The sequence below is a fragment of the Odontesthes bonariensis genome, chromosome 7 (assembly GCF_027942865.1).
Source record: "Odontesthes bonariensis isolate fOdoBon6 chromosome 7, fOdoBon6.hap1, whole genome shotgun sequence".
NCBI lineage: Eukaryota > Metazoa > Chordata > Actinopteri > Atheriniformes > Atherinopsidae > Odontesthes > Odontesthes bonariensis.
In genome coordinates, this window is record NC_134512.1 from 36,844,121 (window position 1) to 36,871,775 (window position 27,655).

General features: G+C 41.6%; 1 protein-coding gene across 1 annotated transcript in view; it reads right to left on the reverse strand.

Moving 5' to 3' along the window:
* Positions 1–25,268, reverse strand: part of jph3b (junctophilin 3b) — a 117,093-nt gene extending 91,825 nt beyond the window's left edge. The window contains exon 1 of the mRNA XM_075470718.1: positions 24,690–25,268. Within this exon, the coding sequence (XP_075326833.1) occupies positions 24,690–25,071 (382 nt within the window). The 5' untranslated portion in view covers positions 25,072–25,268. The remainder of the gene's footprint in view (positions 1–24,689) is intronic.
* Positions 25,269–27,655: the final 2,387 nt, after the last annotated feature.

Below are 27,655 nucleotides of genomic sequence, written 5' to 3' on the forward strand. Positions count from 1 at the left end.
GACTTTTTCCTGGAGAACCATTTTGTGATGCAAATGTATTACTCTGTTGAACGCATATTGTTTTGAGAAGCAAAACGCTTGATTTTTTAAACCCCAGCCAACTAGCCGGACTACCTTCATCAACACCAAAACGAGGCTGGAACTCTGCTCACAGGACGCAGCAGGGGGTAAGAAGATGTTCATAAATGATGTTGCTGATATGGGATGTCATACAGCTTCATGTCAAAAGAGGCGAATTGTCCCTTTAAAGCAGCTGGAGCAGATAAAAATCACACGAAGGACAGATTCACTAAGGACTGAGGCTGGACTTTACTTGATACGGTTCGTACCGGGTGTTGAAAGTTCTGCTTCAGTGCTTTTTATTGGTAAGTGTAAGTGTCAGATTGGTTAAACAGCTTGATACCAATTACAGGAAAATGTACCGCATCACGACACACTTGCATGTTTGAAAGAAATAAGGGAAAATCTCTGAAGAGGAACCAGAACTTCTGGTTTCTGTTCCATTTAAATCCTTTTTCATGTGACTTTCTTTATCTGTTTACATGTGGAGGATAAAAAACTATATTTGTGGCTTGATAAGCATATAAATAATGAGTTTATATTTAAATACAAATAATTTATTTAGCTTTGTAACAATACCTTATTCTTAAAATGATATAATATTCACTTACTTTCTCCTTTAATTAACCCTTTTAAGCATTTTTAATTTGTCTTTATGTATTACTGTATTTTCTATAAATTGAAAAGATTTATGTCTAAATTTCTTATAAATTTATTTATTTGTCATCTTATTAGTTTAATAAAATATTCTTTATTTTTTGTCATTTATTCCCATTTCACTCATTTCTTTTGCTTTTTTTATTCTCATTTTGACGATTTTCACCATTTTAAAATGGTTATTTCTTCATTTCTCTTCCCTTCTGTTCGTTTATCTGTTTGTTTTGATTTATTCTGTCTTCTTTTTACACATTTCTTTTTGCATTAAGGATTCATTATGCAAATGGAGGGGACTTTAAAGTTATCAGGGGTTCAGATTCTCACCTATTGATTGATCAGCATCAGAGTGCCTGAATGTGCCTTGAGAAATAACTACAGAAAGGAATTAAAAATGATAAAATAAAACAAATCAGGGGTCTTTATTCCAAGGTAAATAGATCTAAAAGAACATTAAACCTGAAATATTTTTATTTTGCAATTTTTGTCAGTTAGCAGAGTTGTTTTGATATAGATTAACTGTCTGGTTTAGTCAAAATGATCATTTCTCATCAAACAGCTCCACATGTTAGCAGCTGAACAGCACAGGGCAGAGAGGGGCAAATGTTTTTGTTTTCAGCTCTCAAACCTGGAGCCGCCAGAAGTCAAACACTTCCAGAAACAGCAGGCAGAATTCCCCTGACAGCACTGAAAAAAGGGACTTTTTGGTGAAGTAAACTCTATTAGAGTAACTGTCATCATCTCTACCTTGTATTTTTAAGATTCAGTAAGAACTAGAGCTTCTTAAGTAAAATTAAACATTTTATTAACGTAATACATGAATTATGGGGGAAGAGTAAGTTTTACTTAGGTTTCCTCATACAATTTAAATGTTTAATAGTTGTATGTACATAAACCTAGAAATACTACATAAACTTTACTCTGAAAGTGTATCGTTAAAATCTACTAAGTTACTTCATAACAGCAAATACTACAGATATATAAAATTTACTTAAAAGTTTGAGTAAAATGATGTTCCTGCCTATGAAAAACAAGTTTACTTAATTTGTTTAAATAAATACAACTTAAAACTTAGATGTAATTAAGGTAATGTTACTTAATATCGTCAAAACTGTTATGTAAGTCAAATGTACTTGATATTGCAGCATTAAATATTACTTTAATCATTTGAGTGCAAATACTTACAAAGGTTTTTTTTTTTAAGTAAATCTTATGAGTTGTTTTTTTCATAGTACAGCGAACTTTACCGGGTGAGTTAAAGAGTTTAAAAACTTCACAGAGAAAGAGAGAAAAGATTAGCTGGAGAGGAACAGGAAAGGTAACAACACAAAGGAGGAAGCAGCGGGATCTGCCATCGCTCAGACTTCAGCACCGTTCAGAGTTCAACCTGTGAAACCGGCCAGACTCCGGATAGAAGACGGGAAGCGTAACAGAATAAAGGGCTCGGTCATCGTTGTGTCCCAGAGGGGGCACACAGGCACAGATGCTGCTCCCGCCGCATCATCATGAGCTCGGGCATGATATAAATTTGCTCTCCATGTCAGCTCCACAACAAGCCTGCTGCCTCCTCCTCTGCACTCACTCAAAGCAATCAGAATCATTCACCAGACACAAGAACTCGGACTGACAACCTGAACCCTTCAGATGACAGATGGGATGAAACTGACTTAATAACAATAAACTGAGCCAAAGAACCACAGAGGAAGAGTCTCAGTGTAAAACACAGCTGATGTGGTTTCTAGGGCTGGGCAACGATTAAAATGTTTAATCTAATTAATCACATGATTTCCCTGATTAATCGCGATTAATCGCATTTGTACGCAAAATCCAAAAATGAATCCAAAAGTAGTGTATAGCTTTTAGCATTTAGTTTTATTTTAAATGTGCTGCCATATGAATGAAAGTGCCATAACATTTGTTGTGCAAACACACTTTTAACATCAGCATCTTTCTGTAGTTTTTATGTAGAAGCCTCGCTCCACTGTCTGTTTCCTTGAATGACTTGCTGCTATCAGTTGTGTGTTTTGCCTTTAAGTGATATTTTAGACTGGAACTACTACGCTGAGAAGACAATTCAACTTGGCAGTGTTTACAGATGACTTTGGTTCTGTCGACTCCGCCGTCTGGAAGAACTTTAAAATGAAAATGGCCGAGTAAAAGTTCCGTACCCTTCTCCATGTTTGGTGGATCCGCCGATTACTTTCTTTTCCTGTTCCACAGCAGACAGCAGCAGACTTTTACAGAATAAAAGCCTGTGAGCAGCAGACTTTTACAAAAATAAAAGCCTGTGAGCAACAGACTTTTACAAAAATAAAAGCCTGTGAGCAACAGACTTTTACAAAAATAAAAGCCTGTGAGCAACAGACTTTTACAAAAATAAAAGCCTGTGAGCAACAGACTTTTACAAAATAAAAGCCTGTGAGCAAAAGACTTTTACAATAATAAAATAAATAATAAAACAGGGGTGGTCTGTGGCGTAGTGGGTTGAGCAGGCGCCCCATGTACAGAGGCTATAGTCCTCGCTGCAACTGGCCCTGTGCTGCATGTTGTTCCCCCTCTCTCTGCCCCCTGCTTCCTGTCTTTCTGAACTTTCCTATCCATTAAAGGCACAAAAGATAATTAAAATAATTAAAAAAACCTGTGTTAATGCGTAATAAAATATCTATCGCCGTTAAATAATTATCGAGTTAACGCGACACTAACGAGTTAACTCGCTAGTTTCAGACCGTGAGTTGGTGGCAAACTCCAGATCTTACACATCTGGCCACGAAGGCTGGAAGCTAAATAAAAAGTTATTCTCAGAGTTATACTTTAACAACACGTTGCCAGAACATAACGGCATGTTAAGTTTGCTCCGGTTGGGTCAAACGAGACAAAAAAATGACCCCACGTGTCCCCCGTAAGAGCTACTACAGGAAGAATGAATTTCAGCTCAAACCGTCAGCGTTTTCTGACCAAGTAGTCGTATTTTTTAACCACAGCCCAGTAAAGTTATCACTCAACGAACTAGAAAGGGGAAAAGTGCTTTAGTGAAGTGTTGAGCTTGCATGACGTGCGATGCACAGCTGCCTAACTAATAAGTCCTAAAACAGGACTGTACTCACCGGCTTTTATTGGACTCACAGTAATTGGAAATGCTGAGAAAAGCCTGATATTTGACTCTGATTCACTGTTTTCACTGTCGTGTCTGCAGTGCAGCACCAGCACGGAAAGCCGTGGAGATCATCCGTCAGATTAGTATATGGTATAATATATATATATATATATATATATATATATATATATATATTTACATTTATGTTTACAGGGATATGTGTGCAGTATATATTTATTTTTGTGATTATATATTTATCTAGATATTTATTAAGTGTATATATGTTATATATTTATATAGGTGTATTGTAGTTAGGATATTTGCAAACTGAGGAGTAGTTAAAAAGGGGTGGGAAACTAAAAAACTATTGTACTTCTTCCCATTCCTTTTTTCAATCAATGTGTTTTGTTTTGTATGAGCACTTTATGTGATTTATGTTTTTTTATTATTTTTTTTATTTCTCTTTTTCTTTCTTTTGTATGTACAAATATTTACATACATTCTCTTTTTTTATACATGTTCGAAAAATAAAAATCTATCAATCAATCATTCAATCAAAAAATTAATAGATTAAGACCCGCAGTTACTCTGCATGAAGACGTTCAGACTTGTTTCATGGTGCTCGTCCAGTCGCCGTCAGATCAGTGGAGAGTGGTGCATGTGTGTCTGAAAAGTTTTTGGCTTAATCTGACTGACCAGAATCCCAGAATAGATTTATCAGTCCGGATTCTCAGTCTTTATACGGAAGAGTATTAGGGCCAGGCATAAGAAAAAATATTTATATTTTGCCTGTCGAGAATAATGTCGAAATGTTGAAAATAAAGTAATTAGATGATGGACCAGAGGAGTTGACTTTTTTTCTCGAAATTTCAACTTTATTCTCAATGTGGACTTTATTCTCGACAGGCAAAATATTATTATTTTTTCTTATGCCTGACCCTAATACTCTTCCGTAGTCTTGCAGGTCGTGGTGACACTAAGAAACAGAGATGGGACCAAGTCACACATGTGCAAGTCCCAAGTCATTTTTTCTTGGTCAAGTCACCTTATTATTGCAGTTTTACCTGCAGAATCTGATCTTAATAAAGTGAAAACACAAAGATATAAGTAACTGTCAGTAAACATCATTGGCCAATGTGTCCAACCTGTCCACCCCGTATCATATCAAGCTAACGTTAGCTAACTACCGGCTAGGCTAACAGGATAATATTAGCTAATATGACGAGCACTTACTGGTCAGAATGGATCTTCAGATGAGGAACAAAGTTCAAAGTTATGCTAGATGCCTAACATTCAAGTCATTCAAGTCATCGTGTCTCAAGTCAAGTCAAGTGCCGAGTCTTTAACTTCCAAGTCCGAGTCGAGTCTCGAGTCTTTTATTTTTTGTCAAGTCAAGTCACAAATCATCAAAACAGCGACTCGAGTCCCCATCTCTGCTGAGAAACTTGAATTAGCCGGAAGCTGGACTTCCTCCTGGTTCTTGAAGGTGTTTCACCTCTCATCTGAAAGGCTTCTTCAGTTCAAGAACCAAGAAGAAAGTCCAGTTGCAATCATTAGCCCCTTTCACACTGAGGAATAACCCGCGTTTAATCCGCGAATTTAGCGTGTCTGCTGTTGCGTTCACACTGCCGACCCGGGCTGCCGCGTCAACTCGACTCGCCATTCGACCCGCGTCGGACCCTAGTCTTTTTGCCGAGCCGAGTTTGGTGTGAACGCAACCGATGCGGGTCGGACGTGGGCGTGGCGTGAGGAGTTTAAAAGACAGAATGGACAGCTGATTCAGAACAACAGCGACAGGTGAGGACAAGTTTCACTCTCTTTTAGTCTACATCAAGCTCGAGACATTTTTGAAGATGGCCAACTGGGGAGACAAGGAGGTCCGCGAGCTCCTCAGCCTCCGAGCAGAGGACGTTATTTACCGCCACATGTCGGGGACGGTGAAGGATGGACCTCTGCTGGAAGGGCTGGCGAGAAAGATGGGAGAGCGCGGTTTCCCACGCAGCAAGGCGCAGGTGACCAACAAACTGAAGGCCATGAGGAAAAGATTCCATGCGGTTAATGACCACAACGACAGAGGGCGATTTCCTCAACTTGGAGATTATAGTGCTCTTGTATTCTCCACATATGTTCTTCGGCGGCATCCCACGTTGTAACCATCCGCACCCCGTAAAATAACATCTTCATGAACTGCATATACAATTGCAAAAACAAGTCCTCAAGGTGTATTTAACCCTACTTCTGACGCATGGCTTGTGCCTATGTCATTGTACACGCCCAGCATTTTATGTGTTTCGTGTGACGCTCTGCCACTAGGCAACGCCCCCTGAACTCGGCTTCAGGCGACGCGGGTCACCAACACGCCGAGCATTCACATTGCTCGACGCGGGTCGAAGATGCAATTTGGACCCGCTAAGGTAGCGGGTCGCAGTGTGAAAGGGGCTATAGTCAACTTACAAAAAAAAACTGCAAGCAGGAATCATCAGCAGCCTTGTGACGGTAGCCTTAAGCTCACTCGCCGGGTGAGTTAAAGCGGACCGAGTGAAACCGTGTCGAGGTGTATCTGATGGGACGTGAAGGAGCTTTCAGAGGCCTCAGGCAACGCAACGCCAGCAATGATACAAGTGATGCCACACTTTTTCTTCTCTGCATTTTGTGCTCAGTAAATATCTTGAGACTCGGGACCTTACAATCACTGACCGAGTTCGTAACCTCGGAGTGCTGATAGACTCAGATCTGACTTTCAGCAGCCACATCAAAGCTGTCACCAAGGCAGCTTTTTACCACCTCAGAAACATCAACAGAATTAAAGGTTTCCTCTCCCAAACAGACCAGGAGAAACTCATCCATGCATTCATCTCCAGCAGACTCCATCACTGTAACGCTCTTTTAACTGGACTTCCCAAAAAGAGCATTAAACATCTGCAGCTCATCCAGAACGCTGCTGCACTAGAAAAAATCTAAATCTTACCAAGTATATTTGTCTCATTGAGTATCTCATCACACTTGATATCAGACACAATTGCCTAACAAGTACCATTTCAGGGACTTGTTTTAATACAATACATCTGGAATATCTTGTTAAGTGAAAAAGTCTTGAAAACATCTTGTTTTGAGTCATATTTCACATGAAACAAGCTTTTTTTTTTTCATTTGAAGAGGTTTTTAAGCTAATTTCATGATCACTTTTATCTCAAAAGTCCTAAATATCACATCTTATTTCAAGAAATTTTGACAAGCCAATTTTCACTGGTTCCATTGGCAGATTTATTTGCTTATTTCAAGCAAAAACGTCTTTTATTTGTTGTTTTTTTTAACTTATTTTTGGAGGGGCAGTTTTTCCAGTGTGCTGGAGTTTTAACCCGGACTAAGAGATCTGAACACACCACAGCAGCTTTAAAATCTTTACTCTGGCTTCCAGTCGGTCACAGAATAGATTTTAAAAGCCTGCTGATGGTTTACATCTGTGATCTGTTCAGAGAATATAAAGCCAGCAGAGCTCTTAGATCCAAGGACTCAGGTCAGCTGGTCCAGTCCAGAGTCCAGACTAAACATGGAGAAGCAGCATTTAGCTGTTATGCTGCAAACAAGTGGAACAAACTGCCAGTGGAGATTAAACTTTCACCAAATGGAGACATTTTTAAATCCAGGTTAAAAACATTTCTGTTCTCATGTGTCTATGCATGAAATCTGCACGATATCTTTGAACTTATCTGGACTGTTGCTTGTTTTTAAATTCATTTAAATTATTTTATTTGTTTCTCTTTATGTTCTTTCATGTATTTTTAATGCTTTTATTTTATGTGAAGCACTTTGAACAGTGTTGTACATGAAATGTGCTACAAATAAATTTGATTTGAGGACTCTGAGGGTGTGTCACCGGGATGAAAGCGAGTCCAACGCAGCAGCTTTTTCCGCTGTAATCTCTCGCAGTTACCCCTGTTGTACACAACGACAGCTGTAATCTCTCTTTGTGAGTCCATTCCTCACTAAAGTGATTACTGAATCTGCGCTGTCTTTTCATTTATCTGCTCCGCTGCCTGCCTCTGGCTCTCTCTCTCTCTCTGTTGGTAATCAGTCAGCTTAGCTCTTCATCTCAGTAAACATTAGCCCGGAAGGCCGAGTCAGCCAATCGGAGCCCCGTAGGAGCCGGTCGGGCAACCAATAGGGTGGAAGGAAGGAACGCTCAGTCCCTCGTGACACAGTGACCTGCTGCATGTCGGTGAGCGTTGCTATGGAAACCCTACTGTACAGAGCGGCTCCGTGGAAATGCAGTTGAGCGAGGGAGGAAGGAGTCTGTCGGCTTCTGACTGATATTACGTTGGACATGACGGAGCCCTGAGGGGGCAGAGGTGGGCCGTGAGCAGCGGTACTCAGACATAACAGCGTCACATCAAACTGTCTTAATACGCGCCGACATTTACAGGGTTTTATCCGTTAAAACCGAGGCAAAGAGACGAAGGTTCTTCAAATCCTGGCCTCCAAATCAGTTCCTAAAGTTAAGCCAAAACATCAACAAGTGTTTCATCTACAAAGTCACCTCGGTCAGATACGGTTCATGTGCATTTACGCTGATCCTGATGTAATAAAACTAGGGCTGGGCAACGATTAAATTAATGTTTAATCTAATTAATCACATGATTTCCCTGATTAATCACGATTAATCGCATTTGTACGCAGAATCCAAAAATGAATCCAAAAGTAGCGTATAGCTTTCAGCATTTAGTTTTATTTTAAATGTGCTGCCATATGAATGAAAGTGCCATAACATTTGTTGTGCAAACACACTTTTAACATCAGCATCTTTCTGTAGTTTTTATGTAGAAGCCTCGCTCCACTGTCTGTTTCCTTGAATGACTTGCTGCTATCAGTTGTGTGTTTTGCCTTTAAGTGATATTTTAGACTGGAACTACTACGCTGAGAAGACAATTCAACTTGGCAGTGTTTACAGATGACTTTGGTTCTGTCGACTCCGCCGTCTGGAAGAACTTTAAAATGAAAATGGCCGAGTAAAAGTTCCGTACCCTTCTCCATGTTTGGTGGATCTGCCGATTACTTTCTTTTCCTGTTCCACAGCAGACAGCAGCAGACTTTTACAGAATAAAAGCCTGTGAGCAGCAGACTTTTACAAAATAAAAGCCTGTTAGCAACAGACTTTTACAAAATAAAAGCCTGTGAGCAACAGACTTTTACAAAATAAAAGCGTGTGAGAAACTGACTTTTACAAAATAAATAAATAATAAAACTGGGGTGGTCTGTGGCGTAGTGGGCTGAGCAGGCGCCCCATGTACAGAGGCTATAGTCCTCGCTGCAGCTGGCCCCGGTTCGAGTCCCACATTGGACGGCCCTGTGCTGCATGTCGTTCCCCCTCTCTCTGCCCCCTGCTTCCTGTCTTTCTGAACTTTCCTATCCATTAAAGGCACAATAGCCCTCAAAATAAAAATAAATATATAAATAAAATAATAATAATAATAATCTAAAAAAAAGTATAAATAAATAATAATAAAATCTGCGTTAATGCGTGATAAAATATTTATTGGCGTTAAATAATTAACAAGTTAACGCGATAATAACGAGTCAACTCGCCCAGCTCTAGATAAAAAAAAATAAATAGCGCAGACTGGAGCATCCGGTACATATCTGGTGGAGCGGTTTGTGGGCTCCATCCCCGGTTTGTCCCTGTGTCTAAATGTCCTCGGGTAAGACTCTGTCTCACATTGCCCCAGAAAACATATCGTCCCAAATATGTTCATTAGTACGGCTGTAAAGGAAAAAGACCTGCGTATTGTACATAGGCTGCACATGATAAGAAGAGCTGTGCATGTCAGTGTGAAAAGCTGACAGAGAAACGTGTGCTTTGTAGAACCTAAACAGGCTTAAATAGTGTCACTGCTGCGTAAAAAACAGGTTATTTTAGGATGTAATTAGAGTAAAAACAAACTAGCCAATATCTGCACTGAAGAGTCAGCAGTTCAGTGGAGCAGAGTTAACTTTTTAACAGAGAAACAAACCCCACAAAGCCCCAGGAAACACACCGATTTCTGCACAGTTCTGTCCGCAAAATGCTGGAAATAGAAAAACCTGGTTTGCCAAAGAATGGAGCCATCGGCCGGCGTGTTGACATGCTCACAGCCGTCTTTACACGAGTTAACGGCTGGGTCTTTTCCTGCTTCATTTCCCTTCAGCTGAGAGATGTCCTGGTTAAAGGCTTGATTATGGAATGGCCCACAGCTGCAGGTTCCCCATCTTTCAGTTTTCTGTCATTTCTATCTAAGGAACACCCGACTGTGGGGTTTGATTCCAAGCAGACTGACTTTCTTGTAATATTTTAGAGTTTTTCTTTGGGCATTGGCTGCTTTTTATTATTATTTTTTACTAATTTTCAGTTCATTCCTCTGACTATTTTTAGAGGAATGTGTTTGTGTTGTTCATTGACCCACTTAAGACTGACCTATGAATCATTCAAGAATTATTTTGTAATGGTATTTTCAGGGCCTGTGTTACTGGGGACCTGTCACAGAGACACATCATTTGTTCCCATTTCTTTAGCTGCAACAGCAAAGATAACACAGTTTGACAGACAGAAAACAGGATTTCTGCAGCAACAAGGTGATTCCATGGTGTGCAGTGTGTCCTAATCCCAAAATAATGAACGTTATCACGTCTAAAAGTAGAAAAGTAGGAAAAAAAACAGACAATAATAAGAATTATATGTTATACAACATCCAGAAAAAGTAAATAAGATTCAATTTAAAGCTTAAAAAAGGAATATAAGATATAATCTAATGACTAATTATGGAACAATTAATATAAATTAAATGATTATAAACTGTTTTATGCCACCAGAAATGAATAATCTAGAAGCTCTTTGTGGGTTTTAGGCTGGAATTAAGATTTGTTCCCATTTCTTTAGCTGCATGTGTGAAAAACAGCAAAGATAACACAGTGTGACAGACAGAAAACAGGATTTCTGCAGCAACAAGGTGATTCCCAAAGAGCTGTTAGCTGAAAACTTGGCATATATCAGCATGGTGTGCAGTGTGTCCTTAAAACATTTGAGGAAACTGGACAAGTGGAGGACAGAAGAAGAAGTGTCAGGCCTAAAAAACTATCTACAGCAGATGAACAGGATCTGAAAGTGATGTCCTTAAGAAAGAGGAAAACATCCAGCAAAGACCTGACACAGGAGCTGAGAGATGCATCTGGACCTTCAGCTGATCCATCTGCTGTTGGCCCAAGCCTCATCAGAAATGGGCTCCATGGAAGGGTGGCTGTCAGGAAGCCGTTCTTAAGGAAGGGAAACAGGGAGAAAAGGCTGAGCTGTGCCAAAGGACACAAGAAGTGGGCTGAAAATCAGTGGCAGCAGGTCTGATGGAGGGATGAATCCTCCCCAGAGCCCGGAGCTCAACATTACTGAAGCAGTGTGGGATCATGTTGGCAGAGAACGCAACAAAAGGCAGCCCACATCCAAAGAAGAGCTTTGGGATGTCCTTCAAGAAGCCTGGAGAACTATTCCTGAAGACTCCTTAAAGAAAGGACAGAAAGCTCGTCTGAGAGGGTTCAGGCTGTGCTGGAGGAGAAAGGAGCTCAGAGCAGATGTTCACTTTAACTTATCTAGACTGTTGCTTGTTTTTAAATTAATTTAAATTATTCTATTTGTTTCTCTTTATATTCTTTTATGTGTTTTTAATGCTTCTTCCACTCCCTGCTCCACTTTGAATTGTTTGTACATGAAATGTGCTATACAAATAAATTTGATTTGTTTTGATATTCACTTTAAAGCTGCTGAGAAATGAACAAACTCTGTTTTTAACCTCAGATTCTGGATTTATGTTCATGTTTCTGTATGTTTTAATAAATCTCTGCAGCTGTTTCCTGTTTTCCTGGGAATATATGAAGAAATTAGACCTTCAGCACATATCACAGTCCAGTCCAACGTTCGCAGACCATAAAATCCAGTTGATACAGTGAGAAAAGTCTAAATTAGCACTGAGCTCATATAAACCTGTGAGGAAAACTCTGATAAGGTTTATTACGCATTAAACCAATCATATGCATCCCCTCTTTGGACTCTGTATTTATCACTTTGTATCTGCTGATGGGTTTCCGCTTCTGTGTCGTTGGTAACTTCCTCTGTTAAAGGTAATTATTTTTATCTCACAGATCTATATAAAGATAAGATGCATGCTGTTATAATAAGGACACTGTGTACCGCTGGAGCTAGATAAACACTGGTAACTAGGCCAATCTCTGCTGCATTTACCGTATGTGGGTTCAGATACTTCGCGGGGCTTCAGTTATTCTCCAACACAGCCTCTCTGGGAGGTCCATTTTTTTTTTTTTTTTTGTCTTTCAGCGATGATCTCACTCAGCTCCTGATTAGAGAGCATCTCTCATAATAATCATCATAATCACCCGGCCTTTGCAGAGACGCATCTGTATATTATCTGTTCATTACCCAACTGCTCCACTCGTCTATCATCTCTGCCTCCGTCCGTCCGTCCAGCCCATCTGTCTGGTTATCTATCAGGCTGACCTCTCCCAGTTTGTCCCGAATCAACCCGTCAACTTAGTCTGGTCTGTGGATTTTAGCAACTGCTCAGGATTAACTCTGTGTGTGTGTGTGTGTGTGTGAGTGTGTGTGTGTAGAGTTATGTAAGAAAGCTTTATCCGCATGTATGCTGCTGTCAGTTCTGCACTCTCACGCATGCCATCAGATTTCTGTGCATGCACACTCACTGTGCATGCACGTTTGTGTGTGTGCGTTCCTATTTATAGACCCATGGTGTGTGTTTCATTAACAGTGATTGAACTGAGCTGCAGTCTAAGAGAATCAAACGGGGACTGATCTCAATTTCATGGCAAATGTTACACTGATTCAGACGATAGTCCACAAATCACAAGTTCCTTTGAATGAATGACGGCGTGCATAATTAACATTTGTGGCTTCTTATTGCAGTATTGTGATGTTTATACATAACAGCACAAGTTTGGCGTCGGAATTTCTGCAGAAATAAACAAAAAACTCTGAAAATTTAAACAAAATGTTCGCCGAAACAAAAGGCTTTTACGGCCTGAATTGTCAACCTGTTACTCATCAGTCGTCTTCATGTAGACGACCGGCTTTAAAATATGGAATTAGGCAAAAGATTTCACATTTTCAAATGATTAATTTTCCATAAAATCAAATTTGTCATTAGCTTTTTTTTAATTTCACTAATTTAAACCTGATGTTCTGCAGTTCAGGGATATGAAGAGCTCTGCATCACAGCATCTTCTGGTAATAATACTGTAAAATAAAGCTTCTGGCAGTTTCCACCAGAAGATACTGTCCTGGCTGCACTTGTAGCAGTGTTGAAGGCTCTCAGAATAGTAATGTCACTCTATCTGTCCAACATTTCGGCGATGAATGAGACGTAAAGCATGCAGAACACCAGCGGTTGCAGATGCAACACACTCTTACACAGTAAACACGATCAAACAGCTCGTTTTAGAAAGAGAAACATTCTGGATTCATATATGACGACACTGAAAGTGCAAAAGGTTTAAAATCACTGAATTGTTTTTAATATTTCTATTCAAGGTCAAATTGATCCTTCACTTCTGGCACATTGTTGCACCTTTTTAACAAGGTTGATAAAGGTTGGTGAATTTGTCCATTTTTACAGATATTAGTCATTATGAATGTTAACTCTCTGACTTGGTTAAAGAACTCAGTTTATCACTATTTCTTCAGTTGTTTATCCATAATTTGTCTCAACTGTAAACTAATCCTTGATTTTAGTGATTTTTCTGCTGTATTGTTAATGTTTTTGATGAATTTGGTTTTTCCTGAGCTGCTCCAGAGTGTTTCGTGTTGCTTGTTTAGTATCTTTTTGTCCCTGATCTTGGATGCCGTCTGTTTTTTTCTGGAGGTTTTTCCTGAGCTGCTCCAGAATGTTTCATGTTGCTTGTTTTGCATCTTTTTGTCCCTGATCTTTGATGCCGTCTGTGTTTTTTTCTGGAGGTTTTTCCTGAGCTGCTCCAGAGTGTTTCGTGTTGCTTGTTTTGTATCTTTTTGTCCCTGATCTTGGATGCCGTCTCTGTGTTTTTTTCTGGAGGTTTTTCCTGAGCTGCTCCAGAGTGTTTCGTGTTGCTTGTTTTGTATCTTTTTGTCCCTGATCTTGGATGCCGTCTGTTTTTTTCTGTAGGTTTTTCCTGAGCTGCTCCAGAATGTTTCATGTTGCTTGTTTTGTATCTTTTTGTCCCTTATCGTTGATGCCGTCTGTGTTTTTTTCTGTCGGTTTTTCCTGAGCTGCTCCAGAGTGTTTCATGTTGCTTGTTTTGTATCTTTTTGTCCCTTATCGTTGATGCCGTCTGTGTTTTTTTCTGTAGGTTTTTCCTGAGCTGCTCCAGAGTGTTTCGTGTTGCTTGTTTTGCATCTTTTTGTCCCTGATCTTGGATGCCGTCTCTGTTTTTTTCTGGAGGTTTTTCCTGAGCTGCTCCAGAGTGTTTAATGTTGCTTGTTTAGTATCTTTTTGTCCCTTATCGTTGATGCCGTCTGTGTTTTTTTCTGTCGGTTTTTCCTGAGCTGCTCCAGAGTGTTTCATGTTGCTTGTTTTGTATCTTTTTGTCCCTTATCGTTGATGCCGTCTGTGTTTTTTTCTGTCGGTTTTTCCTGAGCTGCTCCAGAGTGTTTCATGTTGCTTGTTTTGTATCTTTTTGTCCCTTATCGTTGATGCCGTCTGTGTTTTTTTCTGTAGGTTTTTCCTGAGCTGCTCCAGAGTGTTTAATGTTGCTTGTTTTGTATCTTTTTGTCCCTTATCGTTGATGCCGTCTGTGTTTTTTTCTGGAGGTTTTTCCTGAGCTGCTCCAGAATGTTTCGTGTTGCTTGTTTTGTATCTTTTTGTCCCTGATCTTGGATGTCGTCTCTGTTTTTTGCTGGAGGTTTTTCCTGAGCTGCTCCAGAATGTTTCGTGTTGCTTGTTTTGTATCTTTTTGTCCCTGATCTTGGATGCCGTCTCTGTTTTTTTCTGAAGGTTTTTCCTGAGATGCTCCAGAGTGTTTCATGTTGCTTGTTTTGCATTTTTTTGTCCCTTATCTTTGATGCCGTCTGTTTTTTGCTGGAGGTTTTTCCTGAGCTGCTCCAGAATGTTTCATGTTGCTTGTTTTGTATCTTTTTGTCCCTTATCGTTGATGCCGTCTGTGTTTTTTTCTGGAGGTTTTTCCTGAGCTGCTCCAGAATGTTTCGTGTTGCTTGTTTTGTATCTTTTTGTCCCTGATCTTGGATGCTGTCTGTTTTTTTCTGGAGGTTTTTCCTGAGCTGCTCCAGAATGTTTCGTGTTGCTTGTTTTGTATCTTTTTGTCCCTGATCTTGGATGCTGTCTGTTTTTTTCTGGAGGTTTTTCCTGAGCTGCTCCAGAATGTTTCGTGTTGCTTGTTTTGTATCTTTTTGTCCCTGATCTTGGATGCCGTCTCTGTTTTTTTCTGGAGGTTTTTCCTGAGATGCTCCAGAGTGTTTCATGTTGCTTGTTTTGCATCTTTTTGTCCCTTATCTTTGATGCCGTCTGTGTTTTTTTCTGTAGGTTTTTCCTGAGCTGCTCCAGAGTGTTTCGTGTTGCTTGTTTTGCATTTTTTTGTCCCTGATCTTGGATGCTGTCTGTTTCTTTCTGGAGGTTTTTCCTGAGCTGCTCCAGAGTGTTTCATGTTGCTTGTTTTGTATCTTTTTGTCCCTGATCTTGGATGCCGTCTGTTTTTTTCTGGAGGTTTTTCCTGAGCTGCTCCAGAGTGTTTCATGTTGCTTGTTTTGCATCTTTTTGTCCTTTATCTTTGATGCCGTCTGTGTTTTTTTCTGTAGGTTTTTCCTGAGCTGCTCCAGAATGTTTCATGTTGCTTGTTTTGCATCTTTTTGTCCCTGATCTTGGATGCCGTCTCTGTGTTTTTTTCTGGAGGTTTTTCCTGAGCTGCTCCAGAGTGTTTCGTGTTGCTTGTTTTGTATCTTTTTGTCCCTGATCTTGGATGCCGTCTCTGTTTTTTTCTGGAGGTTTTTCCTGAGCTGCTCCAGAGTGTTTCGTGTTGCTTGTTTTGTATCTTTTTGTCCCTGATCTTGGATGCCGTCTCTGTGTTTTTTTCTGGAGATTTTTCCTGAGCTGCTCCAGAGTGTTTCGTGTTGCTTGTTTTGTATCTTTTTGTCCCTGATCTTGGATGCCGTCTCTGTTTTTTTCTGGAGGTTTTTCCTGAGCTGCTCCAGAGTGTTTCGTGTTGCTTGTTTTGCATCTTTTTGTCCCTTATCGTTGATGCCGTCTGTGTTTTTTTCTGTAGGTTTTTCCTGAGCTGCTCCAGAGTGTTTAATGTTGCTTGTTTTGTATCTTTTTGTCCCTGATCTTGGATGCTGTCTCTGTTTTTTTCTGTAGGTTTTTCCTGAGCTGCTCCAGAGAGTTTCGTGTTGCTTGTTTTGCATTTTTTTGTCCCTGATCTTGGATGCGGCCTCTGTTTTTTCTGGAGGTTTTTCCTAAGCTTCTCCAGAGAGTTTTGTGTTGCATGTTTTGCATCTTTTTGTCCCTGATCTTGGATGTCGTCTGTATTTTTTTCTGGAGGTTTTTCCTGAGCTGCTCCAGAGAGTTTCGTGTTGCTTGTTTTGCATCTTTTTGTCCCTGATCTTGGATGCCGTCTCTGTTTTTTGCTGGAGGTTTTCCCTGAGCTGCTCCAGAGTGTTTCATGTTGCTTGTTTTGCATCTTTTTGTCCCTTATCTTTGATGCCGTCTCTGTGTTTTTTTCTGGAGGTTTTTCCTGAGCTGCTCCAGAATGTTTCGTGTTGCTTGTTGTGTATCTTTTTGTCCCTGATCTTGGATGCCGTCTCTGTGTTTTTCTGAAGGTTTTTCCTGAGCTGCTCCAGAGTGTTTCATGTTGCATGTTTTGCATCTTTTTGTCCCTGATCTTGGATGTCGTCTTTATTTTTTTCTGGAGGTTTTTCCTGAGCTGCTCCAGAATGTTTCATGTTGCTTGTTTTGCATCTTTTTGTCCCTTATCTTTGATGCCGTCTGTGTTTTTTTCTGGAGGTTTTTCCTGAGCTGCTCCAGAGTGTTTCGTGTTGCTTGTTTTGCATTTTTTTGTCCCTGATCTTGGATGTCGTCTTTATTTTTTTCTGGAGGTTTTTCCTGAGCTGCTCCAGAATGTTTCATGTTGCTTGTTTTGCATCTTTTTGTCCCTTATCTTTGATGCCGTCTGTGTTTTTTTCTGGAGGTTTTTCCTGAGCTGCTCCAGAGTGTTTCGTGTTGCTTGTTTTGCATTTTTTTGTCCCTGATCTTGGATGCTGTCTGTTTCTTTCTGGAGGTTTTTCCTGAGCTGCTCCAGAGTGTTTCATGTTGCTTGTTTTGTATCTTTTTGTCCCTGATCTTGGATGCCGTCTGTTTTTTTCTGGAGGTTTTTCCTGAGCTGCTCCAGAATGTTTCGTCTTGCTTGTTTAGTATCTTTTTGTCCCTTATCGTTGATGCCGTCTGTGTTTTTTTCTGGAGGTTTTTCCTGAGCTGCTCCAGAATGTTTCGTGTTGCTTGTTTAGTATCTTTTTGTCCCTTATCGTTGATGCCGTCTGTGTTTTTTTCTGGAGGTTTTTCCTGAGCTGCTCCAGAGTGTTTCATGTTGCCTGTTTTGCATCTTTTTGTCCCTGATCTTGGATGCGGCCTCTGTTTTTTCTGGAGGTTTTTCCTGAGCTGCTCCAGAATGTTTCATGTTGCTTGTTTTGCATCTTTTTGTCCCTGATCTTGGATGCTGTCTGTTTTTTTCTGGAGGTTTTTCCTGAGCTGCTCCAGAGTGTTTCATGTTGCCTGTTTTGCATCTTTTTGTCCCTGATCTTGGATGCTGTCTGTTTTTTTCTGGAGGTTTTTCCTGAGCTGCTCCAGAGAGTTTCGTGTTGCTTGTTTTGTATCTTTTTGTCCCTGATCTTGGATGCTGTCTGTTTTTTTCTGGAGGTTTTTCCTGAGCTGCTCCAGAATGTTTCATGTTGCTTGTTTTGCATCTTTTTGTCCTTTATCTTTGATGCCGTCTGTGTTTTTTTCTGTAGGTTTTTCCTGAGCTGCTCCAGAGTGTTTCGTGTTGCTTGTTTTGTATCTTTTTGTCCCTGATCTTGGATGCCGTCTCTGTTTTTTTCTGGAGGTTTTTCCTGAGCTGCTCCAGAGTGTTTCGTGTTGCTTGTTTTGTATCTTTTTGTCCCTGATCTTGGATGCCGTCTCTGTTTTTTTCTGGAGGTTTTTCCTGAGCTGCTCCAGAGTGTTTCGTGTTGCTTGTTTTGTATCTTTTTGTCCCTGATCTTGGATGCCGTCTCTGTTTTTTTCTGGAGGTTTTTCCTGAGCTGCTCCAGAGTGTTTCGTGTTGCTTGTTTTGTATTTTTTTGTCCCTGATCTTGGATGCCGTCTCTGTTTTTTTCTGGAGGTTTTTCCTGAGCTGCTCCAGAGTGTTTCGTGTTGCTTGTTTTGTATCTTTTTGTCCCTGATCTTGGATGCCGTCTCTGTTTTTTTCTGGAGGTTTTTCCTGAGCTGCTCCAGAGTGTTTCGTGTTGCTTGTTTTGCATCTTTTTGTCCCTGATCTTGGATGCCGTCTCTGTTTTTTTCTGGAGGTTTTTCCTGAGCTGCTCCAGAGTGTTTCGTGTTGCTTGTTTTGTATCTTTTTGTCCCTTATCGTTGATGCCGTCTGTTTTTTTCTGTAGGTTTTTCCTGAGCTGCTCCAGAGTGTTTAATGTTGCTTGTTTTGTATCTTTTTGTCCCTGATCTTGGATGCTGTCTCTGTTTTTTTCTGTAGGTTTTTCCTGAGCTGCTCCAGAGTGTTTAATGTTGCTTGTTTTGTATCTTTTTGTCCCTGATCTTGGATGCTGTCTCTGTTTTTTTCTGTAGGTTTTTCCTGAGCTGCTCCAGAGTGTTTAATGTTGCTTGTTTTGTATCTTTTTGTCCCTGATCTTGGATGCTGTCTCTGTTTTTTTCTGTAGGTTTTTCCTGAGCTGCTCCAGAGTGTTTAATGTTGCTTGTTTTGTATCTTTTTGTCCCTGATCTTGGATGCTGTCTCTGTTTTTTTCTGTAGGTTTTTCCTGAGCTGCTCCAGAGAGTTTTGTGTTGCATGTTTTGCATCTTTTTGTCCCTGATCTTGGATGTCGTCTGTATTTTTTTCTGGAGGTTTTTCCTGAGCTGCTCCAGAGAGTTTCGTGTTGCTTGTTTTGCATCTTTTTGTCCCTGATCTTGGATGCCGTCTCTGTTTTTTGCTGGAGGTTTTCCCTGAGCTGCTCCAGAGTGTTTCATGTTGCTTGTTTTGCATCTTTTTGTCCCTTATCTTTGATGCCGTCTCTGTGTTTTTTTCTGGAGGTTTTTCCTGAGCTGCTCCAGAATGTTTCGTGTTGCTTGTTGTGTATCTTTTTGTCCCTGATCTTGGATGTCGTCTGTATTTTTTTCTGGAGGTTTTTCCTGAGCTGCTCCAGAATGTTTCATGTTGCTTGTTTTGCATCTTTTTGTCCCTTATCTTTGATGCCGTCTGTGTTTTTTTCTGGAGGTTTTTCCTGAGCTGCTCCAGAGTGTTTCGTGTTGCTTGTTTTGTATCTTTTTGTCCCTGATCTTGGATGCCGTCTCTGTGTTTTTTTCTGGAGGTTTTTCCTGAGCTGCTCCAGAGTGTTTCGTGTTGCTTGTTTTGTATCTTTTTGTCCCTGATCTTGGATGGCGTCTCTGTTTTTTTCTGGAGGTTTTTCCTGAGCTGCTCCAGAATGTTTCATGTTGCTTGTTTTGTATCTTTTTGTCCCTTATCGTTTATGCCGTCTGTGTTTTTTTCTGTAGGCTTTTCCTGAGCTGCTCCAGAGTGTTTCGTGTTGCTTGTTTTGCATCTTTTTGTCCCTGATCTTGGATGCCGTCTGTTTTTTTCTGGAGGTTTTTCCTGAGCTGCTCCAGAGTGTTTTGTGTTGCTTGTTTTGCATCTTTTTGTCCCTTATCGTTGATGCCGTCTGTGTTTTTTTCTGTAGGTTTTTCCTGAGCTGCTCCAGAATGTTTCGTGTTGCTTGTTTTGCATCTTTTTGTCCCTGATCTTGGATGCCGTCTCTGTGTTTTTCTGGAGGTTTTTCCTGAGCTGCTCCAGAATGTTTCATGTTGCTTGTTTAGTATCTTTTTGTCCCTTATCGTTGATGCCGTCTGTGTTTTTTTCTGTCGGTTTTTCCTGAGCTGCTCCAGAGTGTTTCATGTTGCTTGTTTTGTATCTTTTTGTCCCTTATCGTTGATGCCGTCTGTGTTTTTTTCTGGAGGTTTTTCCTGAGCTGCTCCAGAATGTTTCGTGTTGCTTGTTTTGTATCTTTTTGTCCCTGATCTTGGATGCCGTCTCTGTGTTTTTTTCTGGAGGTTTTTCCTGAGCTGCTCCAGAGTGTTTCGTGTTGCTTGTTTTGTATCTTTTTGTCCCTGATCTTGGATGGCGTCTCTGTTTTTTTCTGTAGGTTTTTCCTGAGCTGCTCCAGAATGTTTCATGTTGCTTGTTTTGTATCTTTTTGTCCCTTATCGTTTATGCCGTCTGTGTTTTTTTCTGTAGGTTTTTCCTGAGCTGCTCCAGAGTGTTTCGTGTTGCTTGTTTTGCATCTTTTTGTCCCTGATCTTGGATGCCGTCTGTTTTTTTCTGGAGGTTTTTCCTGAGCTGCTCCAGAGTGTTTCGTGTTGCTTGTTTTGCATCTTTTTGTCCCTTATCGTTGATGCCGTCTGTGTTTTTTTCTGTAGGTTTTTCCTGAGCTGCTCCAGAGTGTTTAATGTTGCTTGTTTTGTATCTTTTTGTCCCTGATCTTGGATGTCATCTGTATTTTTTTCTGGAGGTTTTCCCTGAGCTGCTCCAGAGTGTTTCGTGTTGCTTGTTTTGCATCTTTTTGTCCCTGATCTTGGATGCCGTCTCTGTTTCTTTCTGGAGGTTTTCCCTGAGCTGCTCCAGAGTGTTTCGTGTTGCTTGTTTTGCATCTTTTTGTTCCTGATCTTGGATGCCGTCTCTGTTTCTTTCTGGAGGTTTTTCCTGAGCTGCTCCAGAGTGTTTCATGTTGCTTGTTGTGCATCTTTTTGTCCCTGATCTTGGATGCGGCCTCGGTTCTTTTCTGGAGGTTTTTCCTGAGCTGCTCCAGAATGTTTCATGTTGCTTGTTTTGCATCTTTTTGTCCCTGATCTTGGATGCCGTCTCTGTGTTTTTCTGGAGGTTTTTCCTGAGCTGCTCCAGAATGTTTCATGTTGCTTGTTTAGTATCTTTTTGTCCCTTATCGTTGATGCCGTCTGTGTTTTTTTCTGTCGGTTTTTCCTGAGCTGCTCCAGAGTGTTTCGTGTTGCTTGTTTTGCATCTTTTTGTCCCTGATCTTGGATGCCGTCTGTGTTTCTTTCTGGAGGTTTTCCCTGAGCTGCTCCAGAGTGTTTCGTGTTGCTTGTTTTGCATCTTTTTGTCCCTGATCTTGGATGCTGTCTGTTTTTTTCTGGAGGTTTTTCCTGAGCTGCTCCAGAGTGTTTCATGTTGCTTGTTTTGCATCTTTTTGTCCCTGATCTTGGATGCCGTCTCTGTTTCTTTCTGGAGGTTTTCCCTGAGCTGCTCCAGAGTGTTTCGTGTTGCTTGTTTTGCATCTTTTTGTTCCTGATCTTGGATGCCGTCTCTGTTTCTTTCTGGAGGTTTTTCCTGAGCTGCTCCAGAGTGTTTCATGTTGCTTGTTGTGCATCTTTTTGTCCCTGATCTTGGATGCGGCCTCGGTTCTTTTCTGGAGGTTTTTCCTGAGCTGCTCCAGAATGTTTCATGTTGCTTGTTTTGCATCTTTTTGTCCCTGATCTTGGATGCCGTCTCTGTGTTTTTCTGGAGGTTTTTCCTGAGCTGCTCCAGAATGTTTCATGTTGCTTGTTTAGTATCTTTTTGTCCCTTATCGTTGATGCCGTCTGTGTTTTTTTCTGTCGGTTTTTCCTGAGCTGCTCCAGAGTGTTTCATGTTGCTTGTTTTGTATCTTTTTGTCCCTTATCGTTGATGCCGTCTGTGTTTTTTTCTGTAGGTTTTTCCTGAGCTGCTCCAGAGTGTTTAATGTTGCTTGTTTTGTATCTTTTTGTCCCTTATCGTTGATGCCGTCTGTGTTTTTTTCTGGAGGTTTTTCCTGAGCTGCTCCAGAATGTTTCGTGTTGCTTGTTTTGTATCTTTTTGTCCCTTATCTTTGATGCCGTCTGTGTTTTTTTCTGGAGGTTTTTCCTGAGCTGCTCCAGAGTGTTTCGTGTTGCTTGTTTTGTATCTTTTTGTCCCTGATCTTGGATGCCGTCTCTGTGTTTTTTTCTGGAGGTTTTTCCTGAGCTGCTCCAGAGTGTTTCGTGTTGCTTGTTTTGTATCTTTTTGTCCCTGATCTTGGATGGCGTCTCTGTTTTTTTCTGTAGGTTTTTCCTGAGCTGCTCCAGAATGTTTCATGTTGCTTGTTTTGTATCTTTTTGTCCCTTATCGTTTATGCCGTCTGTGTTTTTTTCTGTAGGTTTTTCCTGAGCTGCTCCAGAGTGTTTCGTGTTGCTTGTTTTGCATCTTTTTGTCCCTGATCTTGGATGCCGTCTGTTTTTTTCTGGAGGTTTTTCCTGAGCTGCTCCAGAGTGTTTCGTGTTGCTTGTTTTGCATCTTTTTGTCCCTTATCGTTGATGCCGTCTGTGTTTTTTTCTGTAGGTTTTTCCTGAGCTGCTCCAGAGTGTTTCGTGTTGCTTGTTTTGCATCTTTTTGTCCCTGATCTTGGATGCCGTCTGTTTTTTTCTGGAGGTTTTTCCTGAGCTGCTCCAGAGTGTTTCGTGTTGCTTGTTTTGCATCTTTTTGTCCCTTATCGTTGATGCCGTCTGTGTTTTTTTCTGTAGGTTTTTCCTGAGCTGCTCCAGAGTGTTTAATGTTGCTTGTTTTGTATCTTTTTGTCCCTGATCTTGGATGTCGTCTGTATTTTTTTCTGGAGGTTTTCCCTGAGCTGCTCCAGAGTGTTTCGTGTTGCTTGTTTTGCATCTTTTTGTCCCTGATCTTGGATGCCGTCTCTGTTTCTTTCTGGAGGTTTTCCCTGAGCTGCTCCAGAGTGTTTCGTGTTGCTTGTTTTGCATCTTTTTGTTCCTGATCTTGGATGCCGTCTCTGTTTCTTTCTGGAGGTTTTTCCTGAGCTGCTCCAGAGTGTTTCATGTTGCTTGTTGTGCATCTTTTTGTCCCTGATCTTGGATGCGGCCTCGGTTCTTTTCTGGAGGTTTTTCCTGAGCTGCTCCAGAATGTTTCATGTTGCTTGTTTTGCATCTTTTTGTCCCTGATCTTGGATGCCGTCTCTGTTTCTTTCTGGAGGTTTTCCCTGAGCTGCTCCAGAGTGTTTCATGTTGCTTGTTTTGTATATTTTTGTTCCTGATCTTGGATGCCGTCTCTGTTTTTTTCTGAAGGTTTTTCCTTTTTCTTCACATATATCATACGTTCTCGTTGCCGACTGGGGTTTTCATTCCTCCGGCTCGTTTATATCTTATTTTAATCTATACTGAAGACAGCTTCTGGCTGAAAGAAAGTTATTCCTGTCCATGATTAACCAGTGTGTCCTGTTGTTCTTTATGTATGAAGCTGAATGAAATATTTCAAATGCAATTGAACTGACTGACATTTTGCAGGGGCTCTAGAAATATTACCCTAATTAAAAGTCTTGGGAATCAAATTGCTACTTTCAGAAATTCTTTGGTGAGACAGCGAGCCCTTTAGCCCCTAAGCGGAGGATGAAATCAGCATGTGATAATATCAAATGGCATACAGTGGCACGGGTTTTCATGTATCCGAAGCTTGTTTAGCACTAGAAGTTGATGGCTCATGGCTAAATTGGAAGTAGGCGCAAAACAAAAGTCATTTAACTCTTGCAGAAGGAAAAGAAATACGCATTTTTTTCTTTCATACCTGCCAAAAAGCACACACAATGCAAACTCCACCTTCTGAACAGAAACCTCTGCAAGGATAAATGATCCATAGAATATTCATTAGATCACCACCTCCCACTTCTGCTCTTTATCAGACTGAAACACAAACACGGTGCCGGCTTTTGTTGCCTTATAAACCAGAAAAAGCAGGAACTGAACATGCAGCAGACAGTCTGCTTTAAGGCGAGCCGGGATGTTTCCTAACCCTAACCACGTAGATTTTAATGCCCAAACATAACCATGTTGTTTAGGTGCCTAAACAGGAAGAAAAAAATACATTTTTTTCAATCAAACAAGATGTGAAAGATACAGTTTTATAGCTGTTGTGTGGGACTGAAAGCTTACGCGTTACTGTCTCTCTTTTCAGAAATAGATAATAAAATGTTCTGTCTGAGACCACGAATCAACACTTGTTTTGTGACAGCTCGACCAACTGCCCTGAGACCGTTTCTGTTTAACAAATCTAGCCTTTCATTCTGAAATGTCAGTACAATATTCAAATCAAACACAAGGAAACTGGGCCTGTTTAATTCAGAGTAACACGAGGAAAACCTTTTGTAAATGAGGACATCAGGGGGGAAAAGATGTGGATTTGATGACACTTTCTCACTCGTTTGTTTTGCAAAGCAACATACTTTGAGCTTCGTTATATGGGAGACGTTGTCCTTCTCTGTCCCACCAACCTTTTACACATCCCTGAAGACCGAGTGGCCTGAATCAAAGGCCCCAAAAAATGCACAATGTGTCCTCACGCAGAGGAAAGAGGTGAAAAAAAAATGGAGGACATGAAAAATATACATTTTCAAAGAGTGTCCTGATTCAGCCTCTGCATTGGTTTCAGGTTGACCTGAGATAACCTGCAGAAACATTCCTCCCACTGAACATCTGTTGCCAGCTCATCAATCTTTACGCAGTAACATGTTGCTTTCACACGGACAAGCAACAACCTCCAAACACCCACAATGCATCTGACCGCGCGTCTCTCCTGTCGCTCTTACCTCCGTCCGAGTACGTCTCCGTTCCATATCCGTCCTGCAGCCCGTTGTTCCACGTCCCCTCGTACTTCCCACTCGTCCCCGTGCTCTGCCGCACGCCGTAGCGTCCTTTAAAGCCGTGCGTCCACTCGCCCTTGTACACCCAGCGGCCTTTGTTCTCCACGCCCACGCCGTGTCTCTTGCCCTGAGCCCAGGTGCCCTGGTAGGTATTCCCGCTGGGCCAGGTGTAGACGCCCAACAGTTCGAAGCCGTGGGCCCAGGAGCCACAGTACTCGCCCTGGCCTTTGGGTCCCGTGCAGATCCCGTAGCCATGCGCCTTGCCCTCCTCCCACCCTCCGCAGTATGACCCCCCATCGTCAAAGTTGAACCTGCCGCCAGTGGACATGCATGAAACAGGTCTCGGCAATTCCCCTAAAGCCTCGACAAAAAGAAAAAGAAAAGAAAAAGAAAAGAAAGGGAGAAAGAAGAAGGACAGGTTGGAGCTAGAAGCGATCCATTGAGCTGAATCTGTAGGTTGGAGGAGGTGAGGAGGAGGGAGGAGTGGGAGGGAGATGAGCTCCCACGGAAACCAAGAAATGCGCCTCTGTTTTCAGCTGGCTCGGAGCAGAAGAAGGAGAAACGGCCAAACGTGGCCCCTCACGGCCGTGTCAGGGCTCTCCGGATGAGCTGGGAAAGGCAGCCAGACGCCGTTCACACCATCCTCTCGGTGGGCTCTCAGTAGCTTTGGCACTTCTCAGCTTGTTTGAGGCTCATGCAGGTGAGAGGGGAGGCGAGGGGGGCCAGAGCTGCCATTACCCTCCCTCAGCTGGAGCTCGGACCACCAGGCAGCTCCATCGGCCTTCGGTCGGCCTGCCCACACAGTCTACGACACAGCCTCCTACTCGCTCAGGCCTGCTCCTTCTGCCGCCTCCTACCTGATGATGCCACCACCTCTCTGGGGTGCGGAGCCAAGAAGTTTCCCCGGTGGCAGCCCTAGGATCCTCCAAACCTCCGACACGAACCTCCACCCTGATCAGCAGCAGAGCCCCACCGGGAGCATGTTTCACCAAAAAAAAAAAAAAGACTCTCCTCTGAAATCTAACCAAAAAACATCTAAAGTCAGACTCTTCGCCTCACTTCAGACTTCCCCATCCTCTGAGCGTTCTGCGCCCTCGCACACACCTTCACTGCGCTTACGTCGCACAGCTGTGGAACACAAATTCATAGAGAGAGTAAAAAAAAAACGGGCAAAAACAAATAAGGTATTCTGCTCGGCTGCCTTTTTTTCCCGTCTGTCCTGTGGAGCTGGAGAGCAGCAATGCAGTCTGCTACCTTCTGCAGGCGTACAATATATGCAGCCACACACACACACACACGACTCTTTCTGGCAGAAAGTGCGCACACACACACACACACACACAATGAAAATAAACAAGCGAAATGATTAATTTCTCCTCTTCTATCCCCCTTCTGCCCGTCTCGGTCTCAGTCTGTCTGCAGGTCTTTAATCCACTGCGTCCATAAGTGGTTTATCCTCTGCGTGGGCTGCCTTCACGTTGCCCGTTTGATGAAATAACATCCATCTGTGTGAGCCTGTTACGCGGCGCTCTGTCCTCCTCAGCATCTCCTGCTCGTCTCCATGTTTCCCTACGGAGCGCCGGCTGACGCACAGCCCGCCTGCCTGCCTGCCGCCTTGGTCTTACAGTCTCCTCTGACGGCCGGATCTCTGGATCTCTCTCTCTCTCTCTCTCTCTCCTGCTGTATCTGTGTACGTCTCTCTCTCAGAAAATCTGCTCATTAGAGAGGACTGTTCCAATGCAGCTAACCCCCCCTTCCCCTGCTCAATAGCACGCTCCGGCTTTTAAAGAGACAGGCAACCTTCTATCCCTCCATCACCTGTAGCTCTTTATCTTTGACACAGGCTGTGTTAAAAAATGATTGAATTATTGAAAATTAAGTAAACTAGAAATACTAAAACCCTGAAGATGCATCTTTTTACAACGGAAGGAAGACTGTGGCTGTGTTCGAAACCGCATACTACATACTACATACCGCATACTACATACTTCCATACTGCATACTACATACTACCTACCGCATACTACATACTTCCATACTGCATACTACATACTACATACTTCCATACTGCATACTACATACTACATACCGCATACTACATACTACATACCGCATACTACATACTTCCATACCGCATACTACATGCTTCCATACTGCATACTACATACTACATACCGCATACTACATACTTCCATACTGCATACTACATACTGCATACTACATACTTCCATACTGCATACTACCTACCGCATACTACATACTACATACCGCATACTACATACTTCCATACCGCATACTACATACTGCATACTACATACTTCCATACTACATACTACATACTACATACTGCATACTAAATACTACATACTGCATACTAAATACTACTTACTACATACTACATACTACATACTGCATACTACATACTATATACTGCATACTACATACTGCATACTACATACTTCCATACTGCATACTACATACTTCCATACTGCATACTGCATACTTCCATACTACATACTACATACTGCATACTTCCATACTACATACTCATCGATCAGACAGTATGCAGAGCGTTTACCCACAATGCATTTCGCTCCTGCCCGAGCCAAAATCAGCCGGCCTGAAGCTGATTTCTCTTAAGCTCTAAACTCTGTAAACTTTAGCAACATTTGAAACATTTTCAGGTGAGAAAGTAGTCGTTTAGATCCCCAACGTGTTGAAAACCTGACAAAATACCGGCTGTTTACAATTTTGTTCCCACGAATTCGGCGCTACTAAAGCTAGCCGCAGTGAGCAACGCACTTCCGGTTATTCTCACAAAATAAAATACCCGTTGCCTTTCATCATAGGGAAAGCCATTACCATACAATTGGTGCTTTTGTTTTGAAAACAGGAAGTGAACCTACCCTCGT